We start from the raw sequence: 18255 nt of genomic DNA, 5'->3' as shown, positions 1-18255 counted from the left end.
CTGCACCCAAATTCCCTGGTAATATGTAGGTCCAAAGCAAGCCATGCTCAACAAGGTAACTTTGTGGGGGGAAAATAATCCTCCACAGTATGCAAAGATAGTCAAGTTTCCCATGGCCCTATGAAAAAGAAATACTTCCAGGTTTGTCTTACAAATATTTTCAGGCAAGAAGACTATGGCACATGTACAGAAGTATGTATATGTCAGACAAGAATCCAAGAGGTTTCTGTCTGTCCTAGAAGAAAATCTTTCTCTTCTCTTGGAAGGCACCAGTTTGGTGCATTAGCACTCAGTGGTGGGAAGTGAAGATTAAAGGCGGTTTTCTTAGGTTTTTCTCACCCTGGTTTCAACCCTGAGTATATCCAGTGGTAAGGCTTCTGATTTTACAAAAAGGTACTAGTCACAGGAGCAAGCATGCCAGATGTATACACAGGCTAGGTGGCACTCTACTACCTGAAGAGGACCTCACAGGGGAGAGAGGTATAAAACAGATAACCTGACAATTATTAATTGCTCAGAACTAAAATGAAAAGAATAAAATGAGACCTTAAGAAGTCATCATTAACAGGACCATTTCCCTGATCTTAGCCTATAGTATGGGTTGCTAATGGAGGATGCTATTCTTTCCAATGGACCTCAGACATCAAAGTCTTTCTCAATGCTGCTGCAGACAGTCGATAACCAGGCAATCACAGTTGTTCTTGAGTTAAACCTGCTGGTCAGCCAAGATCTAGCCCATCCTTCAACCATCTTCTGACCCCCCCCAACTCCCCTTTCTTTAAGCTGTAAGCCTAGTAACCAAAGACCAGAAAGCATTGACCTTGGATGTCCATGAAGAAACTAAACCTGGTGTTCCACTACTCTGGCTCCCAGTTCTGGGCTTTGCATGTTACTCATGAAAGCTGGATGACTGGTGGTTGGGTGCCCACTCCCATTCATAGCATCTGTGGCTACAGATGAGTTGATCTAAATATGTCCTGTTCTATTCTAAAGCTGGGTTGTGGGGGCCAACCTGCTTAGAGGATGCTAAGCTATAATTTACGTTAGCCCCATGCTCCAATGGGAAGGCTGCTCTTTGTTCTCATGAGTTATTTCTTGAGGAAAGTTCATGTTTTGTGGAGAGTTTGAGGCTAGTCTTAAACTGAGGACATCACCACAAAGACCTAGTCTCTTATTTTCTTCTCAGTATTTTTTTTCATATGCTTAAGTGGGTGACTCTTTGGGAGTTTTGTTTCCTGTCTAACCCAAATGAAACTTCCATGAAAGAAGCAAAAGCAACCCGTCAGTGGCCAGGAGACTCTGACGTCTCTGTGGGACGTCCTGTGGGTCTTTATTTGTTATTCTCTCAGGCCTCTGTGCATTTCATGGCAAAACACAAATGCAAAGGATTTCTCACTGTACGGTGTTACATCCCAGGTTTCTTTCCCATTGAATGAAAGAGGTTTGATACTTTGTTTTGTGTGGGCCTATGGGGTGGGTAGGTAGGCCATGGTATGTGTCTAAAAGTCAGAAGACAACTACTAGAAGTAGTTTTTGCCTTCTACCAAGTGGATCCCAGGGATCAACCCAAGTTATCAATCAGCCTTGGCAGCAGGCACCTTTACCTGCTGAGCCGTCCTGCTAGCCCCTACTGATCCCCCCCCCCCCACCGAGCTCTTGTTAGCTTCCTTTTCTTATGGCTGTAGTCCCACTGAGAAGGAAGGGTCATGAACACATGCTTGGGCTCTTCTCTTCTTAAGCAGGGACAACAGTTCGGGAGAAGAGTTGAAAATGGAGTAATGAGGATTTCCTCAAGTTTTTCCTATGAATATTCTCATTTTCACGGGGGATAGATGTCTCAAATCCAAGTCATTTGGCTTTATCTTTTCTACCTTTGCCTGGGCCCCATCTACAGATGGAGGAGCTAGGGCCTGGGACTTGGGAGAGTTTGATGGGAATCCTGATCTTGGTGCACACGGAGGACAACCTCCTTCCCAAGGTGTGAAGAAGCAGAACACCAGAATGCTAAGTAGGGCCCCTGACTGGTGGGTCTCATTACATCATCTTGCATCTTTTACAACTTCTGTATTTAGTCTAGAGAGATGGTAAATGTCTGCAGGCATGATTCAAAAGTCTTTAGGTCTTTATTCATTTTGGATTAAGACAGTGAAGCCCCCAGCTACAATTCATGAACCACGGGACACCTCTAGTTTCCACTTTATTTTCACCTGTAAATTGGAGGTACTTAGCATTGGCTCACTGAGATTTAATGGGATAACATAGATAAAAGGCTTAACTGTAGTGGCTGGTGGCAATTTCACACTCGAAAAAATGTTAGTCTATGTGATGAGAAGTTGAAGTCTATGTGATGAGAAGTTGAGTCTTCCTAGTGATATAATTCCTAGATAGAGTATTGATTACAGGGATAATGTTAATCCCATCCCAGATTTGGAACATTATTTTCAAAGCACTATACATAAAATGGCAGTCACAGTGCAGTGACATGAAACCAGAGTTTTGTTATGGGACAAGAGACAAATACAGCTCATACATTTGGTTCATCTTTTTTGGCATACCTATTAATTTCAGTTCCTCACTTGTACCATTGGCAAAGCTGTTCCGTCTTATTTTATGGGTTGACTATTTTTTCATTGTTTTGCATATATAAGCTTTATTTTGCACATATAAATTTGTTTTATGCCTCCTTAACCACCATTAAAGGTAAGAGTCAATATACTGTAAAGCAAGGGGAATTGCCCTTAAAAACCAGAAAATTCTTCTGACAATCTTACCTTTATGGCTAGCAGGAGTTCTCTGCTTTGGTTGTTGGGTAATGGACGGGGTATGCACCTCTGTAGTGGGTTCTTATGTGTTTTCATATGCACAGGGGTTAGCCTGCAGTTTAGACTTTCCCAGCATGCCTAGGCTCCACCCACTCAAGACAACAGATCTTCATCCTTTTTTCCACTCCTTGTATAGTTGCTAAAACTACCTCCCCAAAGCCGTTCCCCTAGTAAGAGCTCCCAGCCCGTAGGGCCTGTGGCCTGTGTGAGGAAGGAGCTGGGCATGGAGCTGCGTCCTTGACGATTTTGGACAGAAGCACTTCAGGTGTAGCTTTTCAGGAGGTTACCACATTGCTTTGGTTGTGGAGATTCGCAAAAGACTGCTACAAAACTCCCAGAGTGTCTGCTGGTGCCACAGATTTGGACAGCACACTGAATAATCGGCACTAGGGCATACACTTGACAAGTGACCTGAGACTGATTTTGTTTCCTTCAGTTTCCTCCTTGTTTTGGTTTTTGCAGTTGCCAGTGGCAACACAATAATGTTTTACAGTTAACTTTGTATATAACACTTTGTTTTCTTTTTGTTTGTCTTTCTCCCCACTTTTTCAGCTCCCTCAGGCTCAAAAGGTAATCTCTTTTCTGTCCCATCTGAGTCATTCCCACAACTCACCGTCGTGCATGTCTGTGGTGCTGTGCATTTGACTCTCTTCATGACCAGTGAAAGGGTCTCCTCCTGCAACTTCCCAAGCTGAAAGCTGGACAGGATCACAGAGTCCCTCAGCCAGTGTTCACACCCCCCGCCCCTGCCTCCACCCCTACCACATTAGTCCTACCAAGAACCCTCTCACAGCCAGGGTTTAAAGACTGAATCCATACCTAAGCATTTTCTTATGAATTGTCAAATAATGTAAATCAAGAGTAAGTTGGGCTTAAAAACATCATTCCAGGCTTTCCTGGGATAATTTATCTCTTGGGGAGAAAGGTAATGCAGATCATTTGTAAGCCTAGTGACCAAATTTAAATTCTGGACCACTGACTGGACTCTGAAATTTTCATGTGTTTCATTAATTACAAAATTAGTTCCTGGGCTGGAGAAATTGCTCAGAGGCTAAAAGCACTGGTTGCTCTTCCAGAGGACCCAGGTTCAAGTCCCAGAACCTACATGAGGACAAATAGCCAGTTCCCAGCAATATGATGCCCTCTTCTGGCTTCCTCTGGCACTGCATGCATATGGCACACAAGATACTTATGTAGGCAAAACACCCATTCGCATAAAATGAAAATAATAAATAAAATCTCAAAAGTTGTTCCTTTTTTCATCTATGGCCCATAATATGCAGAGAACATGAGAACATAGTCCAAGCCAAGGGCTAGGCTCTTTCACTGGTCTCCATTGTGTATATGAGATGATCTTCGTCCACCATCTAGAACATCCTCTGTCCAGAGAGACTCCATGTGTTTTCGGCGATGGCTTTGCCTTGTTATCCCCTTGGCATGCTGTTGTATCCTAAGGACACTTATGGTATTTAAAAAATATGTCACACCATGCCTGCTGCATTATTCTCATATATTTCCAAACATAAGCTAGCTTTCCGGAAGACACATCAGCTTCTGGAGACCAGATGTGGGTTAGTTTTGTTTCAAGAGTTAAGGTATGGTGCCTGCATGAAACTGAGGGAGCATCTTGAGACTTCCATATCAGAGCAGGATGCTTTGGGTCCTCCTCATCCAGATCGTGCTCACTGTTGTATAAAAGACAGTCTGTTCAGACCATATGGACAACTAGAGGTCTAGAAATCATTACACAATTACTTAGATATATTTGAGATATTTAAACAAGGCGAGACATGCTAGTGTGTGACTTGGCTCGTGGCAATGTTTGATTACACTTCAGTGCCATCACACAAGGACTGCACACTTCATTAAAAGTTCAAGGAATCCAGGATAGCAATAGCTTCCAGAGAAAATATATGGTCAGAATCCAGATTGTTTGGAAAGCTTGATGTCTTTCATAGGACATGCTTTTTTAATTGCCCACATTTTGGAAAAAAAAATCTTATTTTAGAAAGAGACTCAACAAATCAGAAATGGATTTATTTTACTTCACTGGCATTTAGTCAATTCCACTGGTCCATATACAAAGGCATTCTTGTAGAAGATTCCTCCAGAACTGAAGGTGCTATCAGCCATGGAATTTTAAACAAAGTCCAAACACACCAAGGCAGTCTGCAGTAAGCACAGTGTTGCCGGGGTTGTGGGTTCTGTGACCCTCCACACAGCGCTTACATCATTGCATTTATTCCTTCTGCTATCATTTATTGGCTCTCATCATGTGCTCCCCAAGAGGGACCATGCTACTGTGATAGTAGAACCTAGTCAAGGAAACTTCCTGAGTTACTTGTTCAATTCCTCCCCTGTCACCAGCAGATGGCAGGCAGTCCAAAGGCCTTCTTCTGGAGCCTTGTCTAGCGAGTAGGGAAGAGTGCTGCCTCCTCATCTAATTGTCTTTTCTTCCCTACTAAAATAGAGAGAAGGTACTTAAGAGGTTTTGTACAACAAGGTCCAAGAGGAGCATTGAGATGGAATGTTGTCAAGTGAGGAGTTTATTAGAAAAGTTAATGATCATTAACAGACAAAGAAAGAGGCACCAGCTTGATGGGGGCTCTGAAGAGAGTTGAGGCCCCAGCACTAGAGACAAGACAGCATGGAAGGGTCTCTGAAGAGGGGAATCAGAGTCCATGTAGCAGAGTGAAGTCTCCTCTTTCGCCTTTCTGGGCATGGGAGAGGTATCACAGCACAAGCCTACAGCCCAGGCTCTCAGATTCCTAGGCAGGAGGCAGGGAAGAGGGGTTAGGGTTAGGAGCTGGAAATGTGGCCATCAGCAACTCTTCTGTATAAAGTTACTTTCTCAGGTAAGAAGAGACCTTGGCCCAGGGAAGTTTGCTGGTATTCACTGGCAGAGTAGAGAGGCTCAGCAGGGCACCTGAGCATCTGTAACAAGGCACTGTGGCCTGTGTAGCAGCTGGGTACTAGCATCACATTCTTACAAGGCATAACTTGAAAACCACACAAATAATTCTATTTCAAATGCTTTCATAATTCCGGGCACAGTTTCTGTTAAAAACTCAGCTCTGGAGAAACACTTGGTGTCTAAACCTCAGTTATCTGGGCTGCAGGATTTAGAAGAGAGTATCCCATTGACTGGGGCATCCTCTCTAACCATATGTTACTATTCTTCCCTTGTTCATTTTCCTCCCTTTCCCTGGAATTACATCAGTGACACCTTTGCTGGAAGGAAGAGGTCCTCATAAGCCTCTGCTCCTTTCAGATGTCCTGGCTTATAGCTGGACCAGTGAAGGGATGCGCTGGTTTTCTTCCTAGGCTTCATCCATCTATGACAGTGGGCAAGTAACCAAAGCTCTCTGGGATCCCATGGCTCATCATTACTTAATGAGAATATCAGACTGCTTCTCCAGTTTGGCTACATGAGTGATTTCTCTATCTCCATCTAGTACAGAGCTAGCATGTGCAAGACACTTAAGGCATGTAGAGTTTCAACAAGCAATCCATATGGTCCCCAACACTCCAAAGCTGGTCAAGGGAGCATTTTTGTGCAAGGTGGTGGTGTGGGATCCTGAATATGGTGTGTGGTCCTGACTCAAACCTAATGGATAGGCAGAAATGACTAAAGAACCCACCAGGCATACAATGCTCCCAGCCCCTCATTAGCTACTCTACATTTCTGGGATATACTTGTTCCAAATAGTTAGAAATGGAGTCTGAAATGCCAACAAAGCAAAGGTTCAGGGTTCACTCTTTTGAGAGATGCCTTTCAGGTACTCTTGACATTACCCATTGATTTTGCCACTGCAGGCATGGGTATAGTGAGTTCTTTGCAAACCTAGAGGTTTGTTGTTCTGTGGGTGAAGGGAAGCAACCCAGCCACTGTGCCTTTGGCCCTCTTGTCCAATGAGGTCATAAGCACATGCATTGGACCATCAGGCATCTATGTTTGTACTGTTTTTGTTAGAATATGGCTTGGTACGATCTACAACTGTTTTCTCTATAAATGGTTATGTCTCTATAAACATGCTTGTTTTAATCTCTTGGCTTGTCTACAACTAAAAATGTCCTATTTGGGTGTCCTTCTTGTGTTTAATGTAGCAGACATTAATTATGGTCACTTGTAAGTTATGATTTTTATGATGTCAACATGGAGGGTCTTCCAATATGCCTTCCAATATGCCTCTTCTAGACTATCATAACAGTTTTTCGGAACATGAATTGGAAAAAAAGGATTTTTTTCTTATAACTGGTAAGGCTCTCCAAGCTAATTTTTGGATTTATAAATTTTAACCCTTGATATAACATTGGGTTGACAACAGCTGTTGATAAGCCCAAAGGATGTTGACCTTTCTACCAAATTTGTAATCTGTGAATTCTTGGAGCCACGTACATCTAACACCTTCCATCCTATGGGTCTTATCCCACTGGTTGAAACTGAGCCTATTTCCCCAGGGGAACTCTGGGGAAAGAGATCCACACAAGCTAGGCTTGCATTGGAGAACTTCTATTTTCTTTTACACAATACTTTTTTACTCCTGGAAAAAAAAATAGACGAGGGTTTTCTTTTTTTACTGATCACACAATGAACATAGTCAAAGCTGTTTCCAAATGCCCATTCAGACTGCTGGACTGAATGCCCTTTGATTCTGCAGGGTTCTGGCTGTAGGAACTGCACAGCAGTTGGTCACTGTGTGGTTGATTTAATTAATGATCTTGAATGTCTAGTCAGATGTACCTAAACTTGGCCATTTATGTGGGCTACCTTGTCCAGACACTAATACCTTTGACACTTCGTTTATACAGCTTCAGAATTTGCCAAAAACCATTCCTTGACAGTTTCCTGGGTGCTCTGTCTTGGTTAATATCAGCCTGAGAATTCTGAGGAGTATGCATTTTTCTCCCAATCATAGTTAAAGCAAATCACATCTCTAATCCTGTTTGGAACAGCAATTGATGCATTCAGGGCTGCACAGTGCGGCAAAATGATCCCAGTTTAATGGCCCGACCCTGTGTTTTGTTCTCTGTTAGGAAGAGCTTAACTTGCCTTCTTGCACAAACACAGCAGGCTTCAGGATCTGTTGTTCTGTGCCTGCTGTGATATTCTGTGCTGCTTAACTTGTATGAGGGACCACATAAATTAACTTCTTAAATGGGGGTCTGGTTTGGGTCTTTCTCTCAGGATAAACTGTTTTATTAATCTCTGCACACCCCAAGGTAAATGGAGCCCTGAATCCGTTTGCACCTTCTTTTGTGTACTTATATTATATTTGGGGGGAATAAATGGAAGCACTCATTTGTCTAAAGGGTTTCTTAGAATGTTTCAGGGGGATGCATGGAAGTGTTCAATTATCTGAAGCAAGCCTGCTGACCTTCTCCCTTCCCTCCCTCCTTTCCTTCCCTTCCTTCTTCCCTCCCTCACTCTCCCTTATTCCTTTACTCATCTTCTTCTTTAATCACACACTTGGTGGGGGGTAGAATATGGTCCACCTGCTACCTCGGTGTAATTGGCTCTCAGTGATTGCAGGACATTGTTTGTCCTTCTGCACCACTTTTAGAGCCTGTACATTGAACTGTTGAATTAACTGTTATAGAACATAGAAAATAGAAAGTTCACAAAGTCAATGTTTGGTAGAATTGCATGCAGGCCTGTGAGTTCAGTGCCCATTGCAGTGGCTTGCAAGCCATGCAGATGCAGGAATGGGTGTGGTGGTAAGGTGGCTAGCTACTTCCCTTTGTTTCTGCCTTCCTCCTCTACTCACTTTTCATGTGAATACTTACTGATTTTGATAACCCTGTTCCTCTCCAAATCATTTCCTATTTTATAGGGACATTACCCCACAAAATAAACCTCCCTTTTAGCCACGTGGAGTGGCCTTAAGAATGTCACCAGTGTCACTCAGTCTAGAAGAAGACAAGTAACCCAGAGGACCAGTCTAAGTCATGGGACCTGGCTTGTGAGTGAGACCAGGGAAGGAGAAGTGCAGCAGATGCAGTCAGCTTGTCCTGGGGCCACTGCGATGGACACCATAGAAGTCTGAGTGACAATGTGGAATTTAGCCAGGCGGTCACTGGTATTTGTTCCCTGTCATTATTCTGTGTGTGTTCATAGTAGCCCACAAAGGCATCACTGCCACTGAAGAGGAGCAGAGCATCACAAACTTCACATTCAAGTGCATCTGGGCTGACATCTTTTCTGTGGCCGTGGCTGATAGCATACTAATGATGCATGACACTCAGAGTCAAACTTGATCATTTCCTGCTAGGAATAGTTGATTACTTCTGTAGTCCTAGCACCTGGGAGGCCAAGACAGAAGGATGGCTGCAAGTTCTAGGCTGCCCAGCCTAGAAAACAAGACTTTCCCCAAAACCCCAACCAACAAACAAAAACTAAAACCAAAACCAAAATTAAACCTCACAAAACCCAGAACAACCATATCTTCTCTCCTAGATGTGTTAGGCAGGCCTTCTAACACTGAGCTCAACAACAGCTCCAGCCCTCTTTTTAAAATCTCTTATTTTGAGACAGGATCTTTCTCCCTAGCTCAGGCTGGCCTTGATCATGGCCTAGATATTATTATGGTCCCATGCTACCATACCCAGCTGCTATTTCATTTCTCACTGAGAGTAAATTATTCGTCAGGCCTAGACAACCAAATACCATGTGTCTACTTGTAATTTTACCTCATTTTCATACTTATGTGAACATTTGAAGTGTTTATGTACTACTTTAAGAATCAAAATAAAAATACAGAGTTTTTTACAGATACAAATTAAAAAGCACTTTAGCATTGTACATTCAATTATTGCCAATGTGTGTCAAAAATACTTTATATTTGCATGCAATGATCTAATAAGCTTTTTTTCAGATTCTAACTTAAACTTGTCTATGACTTACAATTTTATTTATAACAAAGAAAAGAAGAGCCAAAAACATTAAAAAATAGGAAAATAGCTACAAAGTCATTAAACTTCCCAAAGATGGGATATTAAGAGCATTGAAAACTAGGTTAAAAGGTTAATAGTGGCTATTTCCTAGTGGCAGAAAAACAGAGATTTATTTGTTTTCCCCTTAATATATTTGTATGTTTTTAATCTTGCACAATAAACACTATGTTTATGAGGTACTAATTATATTCATACTAATACACTATTTTACTTTTTGGTGTGTGTGTGTGTGTGTGTGTGTGTGTGTGTGTGTGTGTGTGTGTTGTGGGTTTTAGAGAGAGAGAGAGAGAGAGAGAGAGAGAGAGAGAGAGACTGAGAGAGAGAGACTGAGAGAGTGTGACAGAGACAGACAGAGAGGGAGAGAGGGGAGATGTAGCATATGTAGAGGCGGATGCTGATTGCTGACTTCTTGCTCTCTACTGCCTTAGTCTCTTGAGACAGAGTTGCTAATGAACCTGGCCTGATTGACCAGTGAGTTCCCCAATCTTCCTGTCTCTGCCCACCAAACACAGGGGTTTCAGGCACATGCTCAGGTCCTCATGCTTGCAGAATAAGTGCTCTTACCAACTGAGCCATCTCCCCAGCCCCTGCATTACTTATAATACATTAGATGGGATAAGACCAACAAAGGTTAACCTGATATTTATTGAATTTAGCTTCCGTCAAAAGAAAAGGGAACAGTGGGAATCCCAAACTGAAGATACAATGTTTTATGGTAGATATAGCTAGATTCAGAAGGGTTATGAGCGGCGGTTGTTTGGGACAATTCTAGACGTACCTGTGTTTGTTAGTAATCTTCACTTCCAGCTGGAAAGAACATTTACAAAGACAGTCTAAGGCCTGGTCCATAGTGGATGCTTAAGGAAGACTGAGCTGAGCCTAGGGACATTTACCAATGACAGGGGTGTGATTACACTCTGGGGGTCATTCCCCTCCCCTCTCTGTTTCCCATCTACCTGGTTTGTCCCTGGGGGGAGGGAGAAGAAGAGCTGTTTGGCTGAAGGATGTGAAAATAAAGTTGAGCTTGCTTGAGAAAGGAATTGATACTGTAGTTCTTCCTGTGCTCAACATGAACACGTGTACTCTTGCTGCAGAGGTGGACAATCTACCCTGTGCTTCAAGATACAAGTTTCCAGTCTGTGGGAGGTACAGTTAAAGCCTGAAACATCTTTCCTTGGGTCCAGAACACAGTATCTCTCTCATTGTCAGGACAGGATAGGTTGAGTTAATAACAATCTATAGGACTTTCTGTGGTGTGTGCATAGCCCTTGCCCAGGGCCCAGCTACCCAAAGACTCCATTAGATGTTAGACGTATAGCTGACCTCTGCAGGAGTTGTAGCATTACAGATAGCTCCAGTTACACTCTACCTTGTTCATTGTGATTTTGGTTCACTTGGTGATTTTTTTTTTTAAACGATAAGCACTAGAACTAGGTCAGTATACATCTGAACCAAGAATTGATTTCAAAATCTGTAATATCTCTAGACTTTTTGATCCCTAACTTGGCTTTTGGAAGTTTTGGAAATATCTAAGGAAGTCAAAGCCTAATTTCAGGAATTCTCATGCATTTAATAAATGTAAATGTTTTCTGTTTATTTACATCAAGCCCAGTGATGAAATATTACCCTCTGGAGGTGATGAGTAAAGCTGCCTCTATTCAACTAGAGAAATTGCTTTTTCCTTTGAAAGTCAGAGGACATCTGAGTGTGCATGATGACATTTTTCAAAGTTGTTTCATTTCAGTTGCACTTAGAGCCATGCAGAAATACAAGCACCCTTCTCTTCAGTATAGAAAGGAAAGCAGAGAGGGGAGAGAAACTAACAGTGACTTGGGGCAGGGACATGATGGCAATGCCGTGCTGTCACCAACAGGGCAAACTCGATAGGACATCTCCAGATGCCTAGGACTCTGGCTTCCTTGCTCCCACATGCAATTTTGAGAGCTGTTTTTATTGGCTCAATTGAAATTTTGAACTCAAATAACAGGATTACTGTTTGAAGTCCCTTCTGTGTGCTGATAGACTTTGAATCACATAATGCACTAGTTGAATTTTCTGGAAAAGTGGTTTATGATTTGCAACTTTTGGGTTGATCAAGTCATGGGAGATGTGCCATTTAAAGGACCACTATAAGGAGTGTCATAATGAAATGACTAAACCACAACATTATATGAACTTGAGGAAGGAGTGCACTTTTTGACTGCATTTGAAAGAGAATATACAAAAGCCATTCTTGTATGGAGGCAAATCAAAATCAATACTGTTCAGTGGTTGACTTGAAGACCATATTTGACAGTTCACATCAAGTCAGTATGTATTTACTACCAATTATTTTAACCTACCTTCACTGGTCCTCATAGGAGAGTATTTCTTATATGACAGATAAACCTAACAAAGACCACAGTGATTGCAGAGAAGGCACTGATTATTCACCCATAAGCAGAGCCTACTCACCTTTTTTAGCATAATTTTTTATATAGAATAAATCCAAAATTGTTATTACAAAGTGAGTCACCTGTCAATCAGGTTTGCTCATAGTTTAGCTGCCCATTTTCCTGGTCATTTTATTCACTTCTGATGCCCCTAGGTAATGGATATATGTAGCCCAGTCTCCCATGAGAAAAAAAAAAAACAAAAACTGGCTATGGGTGAGCAGCAGACACCATGCCAAAGGTTTCAAATGAAATGATGCTTTGGGGGAACTGGAGCAGTTATGCAATTCTGTAAAGCCAGGCTTGTGAAGTTCAAACACACAAGCTAGATGTTTATCCTGTCCCAATTAATTCAGAGCATTTGGAGAAGACTCAACCAAGTTTCATGAGGTAGAATAATGCCAGGCAAGGACTAATGTCATGCTATGGATTTTCTTTTTCCAGAAATGACTCAAAGACTTGAACCACTTGCTGACTTGTGAACTTTTTGCTTGGATTGCACCCACCCCTATCTGCCCAGGCCTGGAATGCATTAGGTGATTTGGAGGCTGGGTATCACTGCAACAGCTCTCCTTCCTCTGCAGTTCCCTTCTCCATAGCAACCATTTCCCCATTGCTCCCATCACTCCAACCTCTGTTAAGAAGCAGAAGTCATCATTAACCACACCAGTTGTTTCCTGAACCATGGTTAGCTCTGAGACCCATAATGATCTGTCATAGAACAAAGGAAAACTATTCTTTTTTTTTTTTTTTTAATGTAGCTCAAATGGAGAGACCAAGTTCAAATTCACTGGAGTAATGACTGAGATTAGAAGGGACCTAAAAGCTTCTCTCCATAACCTGGGATGGTCCTTGTGGGGTTAGCTGCACATGGCAGGGATACCATGCACTATGCTAGATGCCTTGTTGATAATTCTGCTTATTATTTCAAGAGCTCTTAAGGGCTATTTCTATTTTAAGGATGACTTATTGGTTGTCTCTGTTGTTTGACTTTCTAATCATCTTATAATAAAAAAAAAAAACAACAAAACACTGAGCCAGATATTGGGGTGAAAGCTGAAAGATCGGAGAAGCAGAGCAAGCCACAGCCAGCCTCACCTTGCCAACTCCTCAGCCAATCCTATTTCCTCAGACTGGAAGCTTCGAAGCCCTCTCCCGAAAGGGTCTCAGCTGAACTGCTTCAGTTCCCATGTCCTGGTGCCTTATATACCTTTTCCTCCCTGCCGTTACATCCTGGGATTAAAGGCATATTCTTCCCAGTACTGGGATTAAAGGTGTGTGCCTCCACTGCCTGGCTCCAGTGTGCCCTTGAACTCACAGAGATCTAGATGGATCTCTGGCTCCCGAGTTATAGGATTAAGGTTATGTACTACCTTAATCTGGCCTCTATGTCTAATCTAGTGGCTGACTCTGTTCTCTGATCCTCAGGCAAGTTTATTAGAGTACACAATATATCACCACATGTCTTTTTTTTTTTTTTTTTTTTTTTTTGCTGTGTTTTAAGCTCCTGAAGGCAAAATGTGACGTTTTACAGCCCTAACAAAAGGATTCTGGGGACAGAATGATTTGTATTTGATCTCTAGAAACTAAGGCTGTGGCTATGTCTTCACCCTCCACTCTGCTGCCTTCTGGTTGTTTCAGCTTTGATTTCTTCCTGTATTGAGTGAACATAGACAATTTACAAGACTGAGCCAGGGCTTAGATCCAAGGCCACACAGATCTAAAGCAGGGCAGTGGGTATGCATAGATGTGGAATGGGTTGATGGGGAGCGGGAGGGAGAGAAGCAGGGACGGAAAGGATGGAGGAATGAACAGGCTGATTCGAGAGACTGAAACCCAGTTCAGATGTTGATTCAGGTCTGTTTGTGTGAAGTCCCAGTGTTTAACTGAGCTGGTTTGAAAAGTTAGGTCATTTTTCTTATAGCCGTGGCATGGGCTGGGCAGCATGCAGTGTTTGCTTCTAGCAGCAGCCACATGAAGGTCCTAGCTCCTCAGAGAGTCCTTATCACCAAGCTAGCCACCCTGATGGTGACACGGTGTACACAGGCTTGAAGAGGAGGGCCAGCATCTCATCCGAGTTCTGCTACTAACTCTGCCTGATGACTTTCCTCTCTGAGCCTCCTATACAAAATCAACAAAAGGGTGATGATGTTGGGATAGATTCACGAGGATTATTTGCCGAGCGCTTTTGTGTACTAGGCTCTCTGCTGAAAGCTTGGAGAGGAAGGAGGCTCTTTTCCGGCTGCTCTCAGAGTTCACAGGCGCTACACAATTTCCCGCGTCCCTTCCAGCCATCGTGTTCAGAGACTTAGCTGTATTAACAGTTTGCACAGATTTGGGCCTAGATGGTATCTTTGGTTGTAGAGTAAATATGATTATCTTTGTAGTGGAGTTTAAAGACATCTGGTTCCCATTTCCACTTAGTTAGGGAAGGTTTTATGGAGGAAGCCACGTTTCAGGGGGTCTTTAAACAAGGGGAAGGTTTTGTCCCAGGGCCCCACAGCTCCAACTGTTGGCCGTGTTTTCAGGCATCTATTTGGGAGGTGTCTAAACCACGTTTGTGTAATTATGAATGTTTGGCCACAACAGGGGGTTGGTTGTGTGTCAGGCTCATCAGGAATACTGGCCCAAATCCAGTTCTCCGTGATCATTCCCATTGTCCTCATTCCTGGGCACTCTGGAAATAAGCAGGTCACTCCTAATAAACAAACAAAGCAGTCTCCAAGACAGCTTTCAGATATGTTAATCAGATGTTAATCAGTAGTGTTCTCTTGACCGTGGATTTATTTATAGATGTGTTCCTGGTCAAAGACAACATGCTGATGCTATTGAAATGTTTGCTTATAACCGATATTCTCTGCTTAATGGCTTCTATCTTAGAATCACTGGGAAAGAGAAACAGCATCGATATTTTCCTAAATAATAGCTATTTTCTTACAAGAGTGATTCTAGATTTTTCTTAAAGATGTTCCAACTCTCATTCAGCATTATCTTTCACAAAGTTGTCCTTAGGTTATTAAAAAGAGAAAGAAAACAAACAACTTCAGCAGTCCAATTTAAACAAGATACAGCTAGAGTTCCGAGAGAGCACTGTGCTTACTTTTGTATTTAGATAATGTAGTCCAAGGCAAGGTCTCGTTGGAATTCAGCATCTCCCATGCAAGCAACAGTGACTCAGTTTAAAAAACAAAACAAAACAAAATAGCAGAAACTGTCTTAGACAAAAGCAAAATACCGTCTAAGTACCATTCTCATGGGTTGAAAGACTATAGTTTACCAAGACAATCAAGGGCAGAAGAAGGGGAGAAGTTGTTTAAAGTTCATTTATTTCATCTTCACTTCTTGCTCTTCTACTTTTATTTCTGCAAGAACCTCATTTTATTTAGGATTCAGGCATCTTGCAAAAATGTTGAAAAATGCCCTGTACAACAGAAATCTAAACAGTGTTCGGTGTTCATAATCTGCCTAGATTTTTAAAGGGGAAGGAGCTCTTCCAAGAGAGTGTCATAAAGGATGATTTGTGCTGTCTGCACTGAAAGAACCAGCTGTTTAAGAAAGGAAATATCTGCCTTTTTATGCTCCTCACTGCAAAGATCATTCAAAATACTAATGATCGAGTACAATATGTTTAACCTAGACTATGAAAACTATATTCTGATGGCGTTTTCCGTGTAAATGTGTTTCCAAGGTTCCTGTAACAGGTTATTTTTATTTTTGTAAAAAAAAAAAAAAGGATTTCAACAGGGGACTTAGGACTTCATATTATTGTTTTAAATAATGCATTTTAGTTTGGCAGCATTAATCTTCACTGCAGGTATATGCTGCTAAGTGGGTTTACTTATGCAGTGTTTTCTACAGAGGAGCCTTTCGGGAAAGCATCCTTGCTCTTCAAACTTTCAGTCACACAGAAAGGAAATCAGAAAAACATGTATCCTCAACATTCAGATTTAAGACTTGAAATTGTTATAATGTCTACTTAAGAGTTTTATTATTTTATTTGAAGAGTTGTTTTTGATGGTAGGAAACATCAAAATTGAAGGGCTTGCCATGCCTGACTGTTCTTCCATGGAGCATTCTGGCTTTCCACTGCAGATACCTTCCTGCGGGAAATCCTGGCTCTTGGTAGTAGCCATCAGAGCACAGCCTTTCAGTTTTCACAACTGCTCCTTGTACTCCTCTTTCTGGTACAGGAGTGCCCCCCCCCCCTTATTTCTAGCACCAGCTCCCAGGACCTATGCCAATCCTTCAGGAACCGTGCATTACATCTCCACCTTTGTAAATAGTCCTTCATTGGATGCGTTTCTACAGATTCCCACTTAGATTGTGATCTCTGATTTCTACTGACAGTTGCTTCCCACTTGTCTGTGCAAATTTCCTTTTATGAGTGTCTGTGTCTGCACAAAAGACAAGTGTCACTGTTGTATGAAACACATAGTTTCATACTACATGTATGCGTCTGCTACTTGGTTTACTTTTCCAGATGTTGGGATTTATCTAGACTCTCCTGTGAGGTGGTCATTTAGAATCTGAGAGATCACACGTGGATTTGGGTTCTGGAATTAGAACAAAAATGCCCAGAAAAATTCCTTTTATAGTTAATTATAAATGTGTATTTATAGTACACTACCATATCACCCTAAATGCCACCCCTATATCATCAGAATATGTGTGTATCCATACATATCATCCTCTCACCATGCCAGGGCGGGGGTAATGAGAATCTTTGTGTCCCACTAATGAAACAAGCCGCCCCTTCCCCTTCACATTTCCAGTGGTCTTTTAGATCCTAAGTCAAATGTTAATTAATCAATGTTTAAATATGCACATTCACAGACAGCATGTCAAAACTGGCCTCTATTAAACAACCAGAAAGAGGAAATCAAAGGTTATGTGAGTAGAGCATACAGCCTGAGCCAGACAGTGTTGGCATCAGACAAACAAGCCGTCTGACCCTGCCTCACATGGAAGACATGGCTGAAATAGGTTCCATTGCCACCTCGCCCAGTTGAAGGCTGCCCCTGTCTTCACCAGGGTTGTGTCTGCACTGAACACATCCTGAACACTAGCGTGTCCCTACTAGGCTCCTCCCCTAAGATCCCAGTTTGGTATTAAAGATACTTGTAGAGATAATTGTGTTATGGTAACAGACAGTACAGTAGTGGAACATATTTGGGGGCAGGGGCAGGTGACAAACATACAGAGGGGCTCCTTTTGTTTAAGGATAGAAGGTGAAAAAGTCCAGACTCTTTAGCCATGAGGAGCGTCAACTGCACCCACTTCTGCCTCCCATTCTTCTTGTGCTGTAACTTGTATAGGAATCATTTTAGTGACCCTCAGGAACTTTCTGGGTGGTGTAAAATGGAGAACATGGGTGACACATCTTTTTACCCTGTCCACAGTTCCCATCATTACATTACAACCCAGAATGTGGTCTCTGGGAACTCCCAAGTATTCAAAGACTTCATGGGCCCAAGGAGAGGATGAGAGAAAGACAGCTTCCCCTTGCTCAGGCTGCACTTGAGAAAGTGAGTCATAAAGGACTTGACTTTTTCTGGGATGCCTGGTTGCATTCCCAACATTCAAAATGCCTCACTTGGTATTCGAAGGTGCACACAGCTGTGTTTTTCCACCTCTTAGGGACCGTTCCTTTCCTGTCAAGGCAGAGGGATAATAGTTAACGCAGCTTGGGCTTCATCTAGGTAGGTATTAAATAACACTGGCTGCCTTTTAAATGTGTTTTTCCTGGAAAAGCTCAATCTTTGCAAATGGCTTTTTATCTCCCAGGGCAGTGTGCCTGCAATTCACACAGAGTACCACTAGATGGCAACAGTATTCTTTTACAGAGTGCTAAGTGCTCTTGATTGTAGGTGTTGAAACAAGAGAAAAGTGGCTGTGTACTTTAGCATTATACTCGTGCATAGAATATCTATTTATGGTAGTATTATGAACTTATACTATACACTCCATTAATATAGTCAGTGTGGTGAGCAACTTCAATGAGCAAAGCAGAGGAACAGAGGAGCAAAATATAGAAGAAATAGTGTATT

General features: G+C 42.2%; 1 protein-coding gene across 2 annotated transcripts in view; it reads left to right on the top strand.

Annotated features, from left to right (window-relative positions):
- Nucleotides 1-18255, top strand: part of Cacna2d3 (calcium voltage-gated channel auxiliary subunit alpha2delta 3) — an 844799-nt gene that overhangs the window by 613411 nt on the left and 213133 nt on the right. Inside the window, exon 14 of one of the 2 annotated variants that reach the window (XM_036199701.1) lies at nt 3375-3392. The exons of the other annotated variant lie outside the window; for it this stretch is intronic. Within the exon in view, the coding sequence (XP_036055594.1) occupies nt 3375-3392 (18 nt within the window). The remainder of the gene's footprint in view (nt 1-3374; nt 3393-18255) is intronic. 2 annotated transcript variants of the gene reach the window in all.

Source organism: Onychomys torridus, chromosome 9 (assembly GCF_903995425.1).
Source record: "Onychomys torridus chromosome 9, mOncTor1.1, whole genome shotgun sequence".
NCBI lineage: Eukaryota > Metazoa > Chordata > Mammalia > Rodentia > Cricetidae > Onychomys > Onychomys torridus.
This window is presented reverse-complemented; position numbering and strand designations above follow the sequence as displayed.